The following is a 13,493-nucleotide window of genomic DNA, read 5'->3' as shown; positions in this document are numbered from 1 at the left end:
CTCAGCCTTTTCGGCACCAGGGACCGGTTTCGTGGTAGACAATTTCCCCACGGACAGGGGATGTGGGGGGCCTGGGGGATGGTTCAGGCAGTAATGCGAGCCATGGGGAGCGATGGGGAGCGGGAGATGAAGCTTTGCTCGCTTGCCGCTCTCTTCCTGCTGTGCGGCCCTGTTCCTAACAGCCCCAGACACGGTTCACGAGGCTTCAAGTCTGTGTTGAGGATAACGAGTCTTACTGTTATTACAGGAGTATTTGACCCATCAGCCCATTGACAGACTTGTAGCTTTCTTTGTTCTCAGCATCAAGGAACAAATAAGCACCTAGAGACCAGACTGAGTTTTTATCCAAGATCTGTTTATTCCAAAATAAAGACATAAAATTTTAAACAAACTATTAAAACTGATTTTGACTTAGCATGACTTATTTGATTTTTTAATTGCAACAACTTAAAGAGGAGGCTTTCTAAATTTCAATAAATAGAATAAATAACATTTGAGCTTCACACTCTGCCTCTCATCCTTTCTTTCTGGAAACTTTCCAGGAGAGTCTTCAGAAATGTCAGCATATTGCCTGCTGTGGTTTGGTTGCATGGCTGTTCACAGGCAAAAGACTGTTGGGATAAAAGTTGACAAAGGCAGAGTGACCAAAACAGTATGGAACCCAGCAGCCCCACGTACCACCCTGCCCAGAGCCTGGTGAGATGGTCAGTGGGGGTGGGGGTGTGCTGGCAGTGGGGGGCTCGAGGCATGGAGCAAATGGATGGGAGTTGCTAACATTTTGTGTAGGTGGCATAGGTGGTTGACTTTGAAGTAGGATCTCAGGGGTCTGCTTGCTACACACACACACACACACACACACACACACACACACACACACATATCAAGTGGCCCTAAATCTCTAAATCTCCTCATTAGAGGAAACCTTCTTGGGATGCTTTGAGGCTTAAAATTTTGTTATTGTCCTTTTTGGCTGTCCTTCCAAGGTCATTTTATAGCACAATGACTAAGAGCGGGATTTAAGGGTCCCATAGGCCAGAGTTCAAATCTCAGCGCTGCCACTTATTAAATATGCAGCCTTGGGCAAATCAGTTAACCTCACTGAGCCTCAGTTTCCTCCTCTACAATGTGAGGGTGGTAAATCTGACAACTGTCATTAAGGTAGGTATTCAATGAAACAGTATATATTAGGCATTTAGAACTGCATGCTGTTGATGGCAGAAACCCCCCGCAGTTCAGTAGCTGAGTGAGGAGGGGCCCTCACGTGGTGACGGTAATGAAAAAAGTTCACTCCCTCCCCTCTCCTCCAGCGACCAGGGTGTATGCTCAAGAAGAGGACGCGCTGATGGACATTTAGGGCAGATGACAAGCTTCCACCTGGATGTAGATGTGTCTTCCTTTAAACACCTCCTTGGCCAATGGAAATAAAACTTTAACTTACAGGCCAGATTATCCACTCGGCAAACTGAATCTCTAAGATAATTTAGAACTGTATGGCCTACAGCCCTGATTCTCTAGATTTTAGCTTCTAATTACAATCAGGCTAGATTCTTTCATTATTCAAGAGGCGGAGAGAAGTAAAAGCCAACACAGGGGTGAGTGTTTTTTAAAGTGAGAGGGAACAATGAACCATCCGGGCAGATCTCACTTTAATTCTCTTGTCTGATTAAATTTCTTATATGTCCCTAATCAACCTTGAACTACCAGTTCCAACTTTATCACCCTTTCTCATTCAGATGGAGTTGGCACTGACATTCACACAAAAATAACTAACCAGAGCACATCACAGATAAAAACACACTCACTCCACACTTCTTGTTCCGGAGGGCTTCAACTGTTTTCTTCACCCGATTGAAAATCAGCAGGAAACTTGTTTCCACTGTGGTGTTGGTCATCTGCGACAGACCCTCCTGTAAGCATGCTGTGGTGCAGTTGTCCTGGTAAATAACAAGGATTTAGGAAAAGAAACACTCAGAGGACAGCTTTGAGTAGGAATCACAAAGAGAATGCTTTTAGAGGCTATTTTAATTTAACCAATGTAATCTAAACTTGCATTGTTTTTTAGACAGGTCCCTTGCCAGGCTAGGAAATGATCTTCAATATTTCAAGGTAAGGCCCTTTTCCCACAGTGACACTCCCTGAAGATTTCCAGTATGTTGCACCCCAGGGAACATGAGGTCTGTGGACCCCAGGAAACAGCCAGCACTGAGTCTACTTTTCAAAGGATGCTTCCTTGTTCCAAGTCTTGTCATAGTGAGTTTGAAAGTACAGAGAAAGGAAAAGCCTTTTCACACCGGCCTGATGGGATATGCCAGTTGAATACTGCCATTGTTTCAGCAGTAGCTAAAACCATGGATTAAAAACTGAGGGAATGGGCTGGGCCATAAATGTGTGGTTCCTCCTCAGAAGGCATAATACGCTCTTCTCATCTAATAGATGGACTGTGATAGGGAGTGACACCTGACCTCAGCTGTGGTGAAAAGCTCAGGTTCTCCCAGGCCTGGCTTGTGAGAGAGTCAAGCACAACAGCACCTTGGGTAGGTGCTGCTTCCTCACCTTAACCAGGAAATTCCTGCCACGCTTCCTCTCTGCCAAAGTGGGGAATGACTCCCTGGAAACCTTTTTCACTATCCTTCCACCCACAATCTCAGACACCCTATCCTCCTGGAAGGCAGGCTTCAAACCTTGCAGTAGCCACTCTAAATCAGCTAAACAGAAGGATAGGGAGGGAGGGAGGGAGAAGGCAAAGTATGTAGAGAGTTTAGGCCAGTGGAAGGACAGAAGGACATCATTTTATTTACATTGTTTTGCAACCCTAGAGATACCAGCAAATGGATTAGAAAACAGCGCGATATGAACTATCTCATTTGTTATATTCTCAGTCCCAGTTTGATTTAATTGTGCACATGGCCACTAATCTAAAAACACATTCAAGATTCTTTTTTAAATGTCGAAAAGTGTTCAGACTTCTCAAGGAGACTAAATGCAAAGAAATGTATATATCAATAGCATAGAATTTCAAGATTTTGAAAGGTTTTAAAAATTGTTACTAATCTGTAACAATTGTAACTAAGTAACAGTCTCTTATTTCAGGTATCAAATAGAAAAATTAATTTTGACTTAAAGGCTTTAAAAAAACATGATCAAGATTATTTTCTTTTACTATACTTACCGAAGGAATGGGCAGACACAAACAATCAGTCACCTGCGAAAGAGAAATTTCAGAGTGAAGATTCCAGATGTGAAAACTAAAATTAGTTTGGAAAGATCTTAGAAGAGCATTTACTCACATTGGTGCTGCAGTTGCATTTTGAAGGTGGATGTTTCTAAAAAAGTAAGTGGAGAAACAAGAACCCATGGTGAGTGGTGCATTTTTCATCCTCTTATATTTCACTTAAATTTTTAATAATTGCCTTTCCCACTGGCGCCCCCTTCTGCAGCTTACCTGCAGCTTGTGGATGAGGTACTCGACATCCCTGATCCCTGTCGAGGTCAAACACCCCTGGCTGGCCGCAGAGCAGAGGAGCAGGGCAGAGGCAAAGACCACGGCCAGGAGCATCTTGACAAGGGGCTGGAGCTTGGCCTTCAAATGCCTTCAAATCAAGTTGTATTTAAAGCTGCCCTGCAAACATGGAAAAACCCTAACATCAAACTGATACCAATGCCCACTTTTTCTCTGTAAATTTGGGCCACTTGACATTGAAAAAGTATTTGTGTGTATATATATATCTCAAACTGAGTCACCTGGCAAAGACTATGTTACATTGTCCCACGAAATACCATTCCTCAGAAAATATGCTTTTCAAAAAGTTTGGTATCAAGATGCTGCAGGAAAAGTTAAAGATCTTAAAACAATAATTTTTTTGAAGGCAGAGATTCCGGTTGTGAGAGTGAAAATACTTTCCATGAAAGCCCAGGTCTGTATTTTCCCCTTTTTACTTTATTGGAAATGCTGATATAATAGCCAGTCACTGGTATTCTGACGAAGGGGGCCGAGGAGGATGAGAAATAGTGCAGGAGAGCAGTTCTGTCATCAGAGTTTTTGCAAGCTCAGTCTCGTCATTGCTACCTCAATCTTACTATACTTTACTCCCAAATCTTAAACTTGTCTTCCATGCTTGGGGCCAGATTCCCTACCTCACACAAATGCATCCTGGAACAAGTGACTGAAGGAGGAAGTCTTCAACTTAAGCACAAGAACGCAGCCACAGTGCCTGTTAAAACTGGCCTGGAGGATTCCTTAGTGTCTTTAGGGAACTTACATAGCACTGTGCAACATCCAGTAAAAACTCCATGCTCAAAATAAGATAATAGTTAACATTTATTGAGTGCTTATTACATACCAGTCACAATTCTAAGTAGTTTATGGGAATTAAACCATGTAATGTGTACAGTCATCAAATGAGGTCTGTACTAATTTGTCATCCCCATTTTTTTACCTTTTAAAACGCTGTCTGCACCTTAGCTTCTTGGTTCTTTGGAGAAGCTGTTCTAATCCCTATGAGCCAGGAAGCAGTCTTACTGTAGCCCTATGAAGGAAGTAGTATAATTATCCTCATTATTTTATTTTATAGCTGTGGAAACTGAGGCACAGAGAGGCAAACAATTTGCCCAAAGCCACACAGCCAGAAAGCAACAAAATTTGTATTCAAACCCAGAAGTCTGACTCCCAGGTTCAGTCCTTAATATTCTGGCTTTCCTGCTTCTCTGTGTTTTTTGTCTGCCTCTTCCATCAGGATATATACCTCTTGTGGGTCTACTTCACCCCTGTATCCTTAGCACTTGGGAAGGTGCCTGGGGAACAGTGGGCCATCACTAAATCCTTGTTGGGTCAAATCATTAATGTGAAAAGTTTTTGAAATAGTAAGAAATGTGCACATAAACTGAGATTTTATAAGATTTCAGACCTAGTTTCTAGGGTACATATTTGGAGGTGTGTGCGCTTAAGAAAATATATCTTCTACATAATAGAGACTGAAAAGGCACTTTGCTTGGCACTTTGTGCCGTAGAGGCCAACGGGGACAAACCTGTAAGATTTCTCACCACTACTCTTACTACTGTAAGAGCGTGTGACATTATCGCTTTTCTCGTTGCACATTGTTCCTTACGAGCGACGATGGATCATTGGTGTTTGGCGGCTCTATGTGGCCACACTATCTTGGTGGCAAACAAGGTAAAAAGAAATTGGCTTTCTGCTTAATTCCCCAAACCCTCCCGCATCTCTAACTTCCAGGCCTGTCCTCTGCAGGCATTAAGAAGAAGGTTCAAAGCCTTCCCAGACTTTGGCAAGCACTTTTATTACCGAGTCCAGTATCTATGCCCTTTCCTTGATGGTAGAACCCTGATTAGTTCAGGGTGGCAATGTGTCCAGCCAAACATTCACTTTTTCAGCCTCTCTTGCTGCTATAGGCGACCATGTGACATGTTCTGATCAATGCAATGTCTGTATAATTCTCTTGCTTTCTTGGTAGTAGGAGATAAAAGTAGCTGAAACCTGCCCTTACTCTTTACTTATTCCAGTTTGGGCATGGATGTGATGGCAGGAGCTTCAGCAGCAATCTTATAACCATGAAGGAATGGAAAAGAGAATTGCAGCAACAGCAGCACTAACACTTTACATAAATAGAAAATAATCATAAAAAACAATAACAATAAAACCATGAAAGCAACACCAGAAAGTAACAATAAGAATAGAAGAGTGATACTAAATTCCAGCTAGATATCACTGCCTACTGAAGACGCTGAGCCTTGAAACCCAGTAAAAAAGGAAAGCTGTTATAGAAATGGAAAATACCATGTGCTGGAGAGATGTTAAAAGATATGCGAGGGTCATATTGAACCTTTTTCCCTGACATCATTGGAAGATCTAAGAGACTTGAAAGGACAGTCATCTCACTGTATGAATCAACATTATTTAATGCTGTGTGTATGAACCATGGAAATCGTTCCACACAGCATCAGGTGTGCCTCTCACACTGAGGAAGACCCCTCTTACTGCACAGATGGGGGCTGTACCCAGAAAGACAAATGGATTTGTCCAAAGCCGTATCTCTAGTTAATGGTGGGGGATAGTATAGCGTTTTGATTAAGACCAGGAAGCCTGAGAACAGACTGCCTGGGTTCAGATCTTGCTTCTATTGTTTGTTAGACACATGGCCTTGGGTGGATGTCTTGACCTCTCCAAGCTTCCATCTCCTGACCATAAAACACCTATGAGTGTGGAAAATGGGGATATGGTTGTCATATAAGGCCTATCTCAGAGAATTCTTATAAAGATTAAAAGAAATGTTTATGCAGCGTGTAATGCAGATTAAGTAGCCTCAGTTTGAAATTTGACAGGGCAATGTAGTCTAGCTTAGGACTCAACAAACTGTAACCTACTTGGCCAGATTCAGTGTAAGCCCTGAAAGCTAAGAATGGTTTTTAATCCTTTCGAAGTGTTACTAAAAAATAATTAACAGATAAAAACAAAGAAGAATGTGTTACAGAGACCATATATAGCCTGTGATGTCTAAAATATTGACTATCTGACCCTTTACCAGAAAGGGTAGCTCACATACCACATTCCTCATTTTCAGAAGATACCACCTGTTATCTCCCACTCCTGGGAAGGGCACAGCTAGGAGCTGGTGGCTCACGTGTCTCTTCTCCCACTGTCCTTCTGTTATTCAAGTCAGCCCTCCATACAGAGGGGAAGGAAGTGGGGACCCTGGAACCTTCGGCTGCCTGATTCTCTGCAGTGCTGGAGGCCCATCATTTCCTGCAGCTGTCTGTGGAATGAGCTCGATGGTCCCACGAGCAAAAAATCTTCTCTTGGTATAGCCATGACCCACCATCAGTGGTATCTAAAGTAGGCCCTGGTTTACTGGGAACAGTTCTGCATATTGAAGTCAGAAGAAAAGTGGGTGAACTAACATCCTTTTCTTCCTGGGCCAAATCCTGGCCTGACCAGCTAGACTTGGGTCACCCACCCTCCTACCTACCCGCTAAGAGCTGGTGCTGGGGATAGGTGATCAGTGGACATTGGTGCTCCTTGGGCAGGTTATCTAGCCTTTCCAAGCATCAGTGTACCATCAACACTCACCCACACAGGAATCTGGGGCAGATCACCTAGGCCTACCTCACGGAGGGATAGGAGTGTTCCATTTGGAATACTTCTTCAGGAATGAGCCACGTTTCCATTTGGAAATTTGGTCTGGTCTGACCCAGTCTCTGCTCATACTCTGCTCTCCCCTCACCTACCACCCTCCAGTCATGTTGGTTTCTTTCTATATCCAGCCTCCAGGCCGTTGCCCTTGCTGAGCTCTGCCTGGAATATTCTTCCTCAGCTCTTCCATGTATGGCCCGTTCTCATCCTTCAGGTTTCAACTCAAAAGCCACCTCCTCCATGAAGCCCTCCATGACCATAGTAGTCTTTGCAATTTGCATGATTCTGTCTTAGGGTCTATTCCTCCTTGTGGGCTGTAAGTTCCACGAGAGCCAATACGATGACTGACTCTTGTTCATTTGTATTCCCAGGGTGCAGTCTATATTAAGTATTTAGGAATTACTGGTTAAATGAATGAATGATGAATACAGTTAATCTTGTAAAAGCTTATTAAATTTATATTATTTACGAAATGACCAATACATGTTCTCCATGGACCACTAACAAAAAAAGAGCAAATATAACATTTTAAAAACCTGAGCCAGGAAAGTGATTCAGCAATGAACAAAATAAACCTTCCTGTTCTGTAGTCCCTTGAGAAATTTGAAGTACTTTTTAATCTCTTCTTCTTTTCAATTCTCATTGAACTACATGAGGAAGGCATGTCAGGTGTGGGAATTCCAGATCTGTAAAGGATGAAACAGAGAGAGAGAGAGAGAGAGGTGACTATTCTTAACAATTCTTTCCCATCTCCCCACCCACTCAGTTATAAAAAAGAAAAGAATTTAAAGTACTTAAATTGTAGCTCTGCAGTTCAAAACACCATTAAACAGCAGATGTTTATCTACGCAAAGTCTACAACTTTTGAAGTTTAGCTTCTAGGATTTCTTTCAGTATCAAAATGTATGTATGCAAATGATCTCTTACAAAGGAAATACACCAAGCTCAGAAATTAATTACTCACTTATTTTATCAAGAAGATTGGAGAGTAAGATGCTTACCAAGATTTAGCATAGATAACATATTTTACACTAAATGACAAAAGATTATACTCAACCAGTTATTTTGTTCTAAAGATAAAGTTTGACATTTTTGTTTTGTGATAAAAACCCATGTGTCATGGATTATTTCTCTGGGAATAAAACAAAATGGTTATTTGTTCTAGGAAGCCACAGCACAAAATGATACACCCCAAAAAAGGCACTCAGTTTCTAAGTAAAACCCATTCTACTTTTTTCTGTAAACAACCAAGCGATAACTAGTTATGAGAATCCTCAAGCACTAATTTCTTAATCAAATAGTTATTTCTAAGTTAGTATTTCTCAATCAAGTGTGATGGGGCAAACCCCACTGGCTGTGCTGTCATCCCTTTAGGGGTTTCTCCCCCAAGGAGGTGATTTCTAGCTGAGTGCCCAGCACCCTCCCCTTGCATCCATCCCTCCTAAGGAAATTCTGGGTCCCATGGACACAGAGCCTACTGCTCTCAGACTGGGCCCTATGCAGTTTACAGAGCTCCGAGACCAGCATCCTCTCTTCCCTCCCCTCCCCTCTCCTCCTCTGCACTGTTGGTGAATAACAATCCAGGCTACCTTTGTCAATGGAATTTTCACACCCTCCTATCGACACAGCCCATCATTACCTGAAACCTGCCCCTACATTAGTTAAAGACTGTGGGACCCCCTTTGCTGTGGCTAGTTTACTAGTGTCCATCTAATTAAGAAAGGATAAGAACTCCTGTTCTGGATCCCATTGGGGAAGACACTAGAATTTGTTGAACCCTTACTACACACAAGGTGACATGTTAAGCACTTTATGTATATTATCTGACTCAGGCCTCTTGACAATCTTTACTAGCCCCATTTTTTAAAAAAATATTTATTTATTTATTTATTTATTTATTTTTGGCTGTGTTGGGTCTTCGTTTCTGTGCGAGGGCTTTCTCTAGTTGTGGCAAGCGGGGGCCACTCTTCATCACAGTGCGCGGGCCTCTCACTATCGCGGCCTCTCTTGTTGCGGAGCACAGGCTCCAGACGCGCAGGCTCAGTAGTTGTGGCTCACGGGCTTAGTTGCTCCGTGGCATGTGGGATCTTCCCAGACAAGGGCTCGAACCCGTGTCCCTTGCATTGGCAGGCAGATTCTCAACCACTGCACCACCAGGGAAGCCCCTACTAGCCCCATTTTATAGATGTGGAAATTGAAGCTCAGAGAGGCTGAGAGTCACCTTAGTCACACAGCTGGCAGTGTGAACTGGATTTATCTGCTTAGCTGGACTCTCTGATTTGTCCCAATGACATGTCTACTTATATTGGTGCTATTGTACTGTGACCTTTCGTCTCTGTGGCTCTTCCGTATATCTAAATATATGGTTGGGAATATCTGCCTGCTTCTTATTACTTGTCATTTTCAAAAGTGCCTTAGATGGCTTCAAACATTTATAGCTCTGGATTGGTTTTAGAATCCTTTTGATAAGTTTCCTCCCCAAAAAAATCATATTAGGATTTTAATTGGGATTGTGTTCAGTATAAACTGAATTTAGGAAAAAATGATGTCTTTGAAATATTGAATCTCTCCATCCAGGATGATGATATGTCTCTATATATTCAAGCCTTTTTTATTTCCCTCAATTCAATTTTATATTTCTTTTTTCATACAGGTTTTGCAGAGTTTTGTGAAGTTTATTCCCAGGTCTACCTATTTATTCAACAGTATTTATTGAGAACTTATTATATCCTGAGCATTGTTCTAGGCCTCTGGGGATAAAGCAGTGAGCAAAACAAAATACCTGGTCTTGGGAAGCCTACATTCTAGAAAGCAGAGAAAGACAATAAACAAACAAATATCTTGGTAATATGTCAGGTGGTCATAAGTGCCATGAAAATCAAAAGCAGGTGAGGAAACAGTGAGTGGTAGAAGGTGGGAGTTATGTTCTTTAAGGTGGTCAGTGATTTTGATCAGTATTTTTTTTTTTTTTTTGCTGTACGCGGGCCTCTCACTGCTGTGGCCTCTCCCACTGCGGAGCACAGGCTCCGGACACGCAGGCTCAGCAGCCATGGTTCACGGGCCCAGCTGCTCCATGGCATGTGGGATCTTCCCGGACCAGGGCACGAACCCGTGTCCCCTGCATCGGCAGGCAGACTCTCAACCACTGCGCCACCAGGGAAGCCCTTTGATCAGTATTAAATCTCTGATACGGTGATTTGAGTAGAGGTCCACAGAAAGGGTGAGTGCGTCAGGCAGATATCTTGGAGAATATTTCAGGCAGTGAGAATAGAAAGCTCAAGGGCCCTGAGGATAGAGTGTGTCTGCCATGCAGGAGGAACAGCATGGAGGCTAGTGTTTCTATAGTAGAGTGATTGAAGAAAAGAATGGAAACATTGGGGTCAGAGAGGGGGCCAGAAAGCAAATCAAATACAGCATGATAGGCAGTGAGGAGGACTTAAGATTTTACTCGAAATAAGGTGGGAGCCATTGGAGAGCTTTGAGCAGAGGAATAACATGATCTGACCTATATTTTAGGTCATGAAGAATAGCTGCTGCATGGAGAATAGCTGGGACACAAGAGTGGAAGACTTGATCGCCTTTTATAGTTAGATCTGATAGGCTGCTATTGAGATGGTCTATATAAGAGCTGTTGGTGGCTTGGACCAAAGTGGTATCAATAGTGGTAGACAGATACTTGAGAATCTGGATGTATTTTTAAAGTAGAGCCAATAGATATGCTGGTGGGCTGGCTAAATGATGAGAGATAAAGAGAAGAGTCATTAACTGACATAAGGAAGACTGCAGAAGAAACAGGTATTGGAGTGGAGGAGTTGCGATGGGGTGAATTTTGTTTTAGATGTGTTTAGTTTGAGATGCCTATTAAGCATCCAGGGGCCATGTTGAGTAGGTAGTTGGGTAAAAAGGGTAAAGAAAGAGATGAAGTGTTTTCTATTTTAATAGCTATTGAGTGCAGGGTTACATTTTCTATCTGGTTATTGCTAATACTATAGGTATAGAAGTTAGCTTTTGCTATGTAGCAAAAGACCACAACACCTTAGTGGCATGCCACAATAATCATTAATTTCACATATATTTATGGGCTTCAGGTGGGCTTGACTGCACAGCTCTGCTGGGCTCACTTATATATCTGCAGGTTTGCAGTAGTTGGTTAATCTAGGTTGGGCCTGGCTTCCACATACCTGAGACCGTTGGGATAATCCCATGTAAAAGTTCTTTTCATGGTAGTGGAAGACATGTAGGAGTAAAGCCCAATGCTTAGTTTCATCTCAGGCCTCTGCTTGCATCACTTCTGCCTACATGCCAGTACGAAAGCAAGTCATATGGCTGGTCAATGAGCAAAGCAGGGCACCTTGCCCGTGGTGAGAGGAGATGTAGCAGTTACATGGCGAAGAGCATGGATATGGGGAGGAGGGAGGAACTAGGCCAAATGATGCAATCCAACACAAGAGAAAAATGATTAATGTTTGTATCTTTATCTTATACCCACCAACTACTGAACCCTCTTATTAGTTTTAATGATTTTCAATGGATTCTCTTGGGTTTTTTCCTTAAGTAGATGTTCTCATCTGAAAATAATAATCCTCTAGTCCAGGGATTAGCAAATTTTTCTTAAATGTCCAGCTAGTGGATATTTCAGACTTCGTAGGCCATATGGTCTCTGTCCCAACTCTTCAACTCTGTTGCTGTAGCAGGGAAGTAGCTAGAGACATTACATACATTAACGGCTCTGGCTTTGTCCCAATAAAACTTTATTTAAAAATAAACAAGCAGCCAGCCCGTTTTCTGACCCCTGCTGCTATAATCAATTTCTTTAGAATACTGTGTCTTGTTTCCTTTTGTTGTTGTTATTTCACAGCTAGAATTAAGGAAATGCCATTGTTGTCATAGCAAGCCTCGTGGCCATTTTCTTCACTTTACTGGGAATACTTTCAGTGTTTTCCATTTAAATATCATGTTTGCTATTGATTTCATCATAAAGAATGGTTTTGTATTTCTAGTTTACTAAGTTTTTATTAGAAATGTCTCTCGGGCCTCCCTGGTGGCGCAGTGGTTGAGAGTCCGCCTGCCAATGCAGGGGATACGGGTTCGTGCCCCGGTCTGGGAGGATCCCATGTGCCGCGGAGCGGCTGGGCCCGTGAGCCATGGCCGCTGGGCCTGCGCATCCGGAGCCTGTGCTCCGCAACGGGAGAGGCCACAACAGTGAGAGGCCCGCATACCGCGAAAAAAAAAAAAAAAAAAAAAGAAATGTCTCTCAATTTTACAGCGTCTTTTTAAGTTCCTGTCAGGACCATGAGTTTTATCTTTTCACTTATTCATGTGATAAATTATTTTAATAGATTACCAAATGTTGAATCATCCTTACATTCCTTGAATAAAATCTATTTGGTCATACTACATTACCATTTTAACACATTGCTGGATTCAACTTGCTATTCCTTTATTTTGAATTTTTTATTTGTAATGCACACTGGGAGGTCTTCCTAGGCTCAATCAAACATTCAGCTAAATATGGACTCAGCTAAACATTCAGACTCACAAGACTATCCTAGGTCACACTCAGTACCTGCCTCCTCCCGAGGGTAGAGGATGGACATAATTTGCAGGAAGGCAGTGTTGGTTGCTTCTCTCCATGGGAGCGGTCATCCAGGAGCCATTCCTTTAGCCCTCCACATGAGATGGCTCAGGTGTGAAGTAGCAAGACTCCCACTGCAAGGGGATAGGATGGTGGTGGCTTAAAGGCTTTGTGCCCCATAGGAGTCAATATCTCTTGGAAAAGTTCCAATGGGGGGGCGCTTCCAAGTCCCCTGCATTCAGGGGAGCCCAAGGCTGTGATGTCCCCATGAGGAATTTATAGTTCATTGGTAGTCCTCCCAGTCCAGACATACTTTGCCAGTCAGGCCCAGTTCATATTTTACCTTCATCTGGTTTTCAGGGAAACAGAACTAAAAAATTAATGGAAAGGCCAAATTCTCTTTTGGAAGGGGAAACTGTTGTGTTAATACATTACGTGCATCATCTACATCCATAAGTTCATTCTTAATTTTCCTTTATTTGTGCTTTCTTTTTCAGGTTTTGGTCAGGATTATGCTATCCTCATAAAGTGTGTTAGGAAGCTTTCCATCTTTCTCTATACTTTATAAGAGTTTAATTAGCCTGAGAATTTTCAGTGTTCCGTCACGCCTCCATGGAAAGCAGGGGATTTTTCTTGTTCATTTCCACAAACCCAGTGACAACAGTGCCTGGGACACAGCAATTAGATTATTTGCTGTCCTTTCTGTTCTACCTAGACAGGGGTCCATGGCACTGTTCTGGGTTCCTGTCGTAACTTAAAGGGAAACTTTCACA

General features: G+C 42.5%; 1 protein-coding gene across 1 annotated transcript; it reads right to left on the bottom strand.

Moving 5' to 3' along the window:
* Positions 1 to 500: 500 nt before the first annotated feature.
* IL9 (interleukin 9) lies at positions 501 to 3,724 on the bottom strand (the record flags this gene model as incomplete). The annotated part of the gene is made up of 4 exons (XM_082623295.1): positions 3,443 to 3,724; positions 3,170 to 3,202; positions 1,803 to 1,934; positions 501 to 611 (listed from the first exon to the last, which is right to left on the bottom strand). The coding sequence occupies exons 1-4, from the start codon at positions 3,554 to 3,556 to the stop codon at positions 501 to 503; spliced, it is 390 nt and encodes a 129-aa protein (XP_082479421.1). The 5' UTR covers positions 3,557 to 3,724.
* Positions 3,725 to 13,493: the final 9,769 nt, after the last annotated feature.

The sequence above is a fragment of the Mesoplodon mirus genome, assembly GCF_964341445.2.
Source record: "Mesoplodon mirus genome assembly, chromosome: 5".
NCBI lineage: Eukaryota > Metazoa > Chordata > Mammalia > Artiodactyla > Ziphiidae > Mesoplodon > Mesoplodon mirus.
The sequence above is the reverse complement of the archived record's forward strand: the minus strand, read 5'-3'. Positions and strand labels throughout refer to the sequence as shown.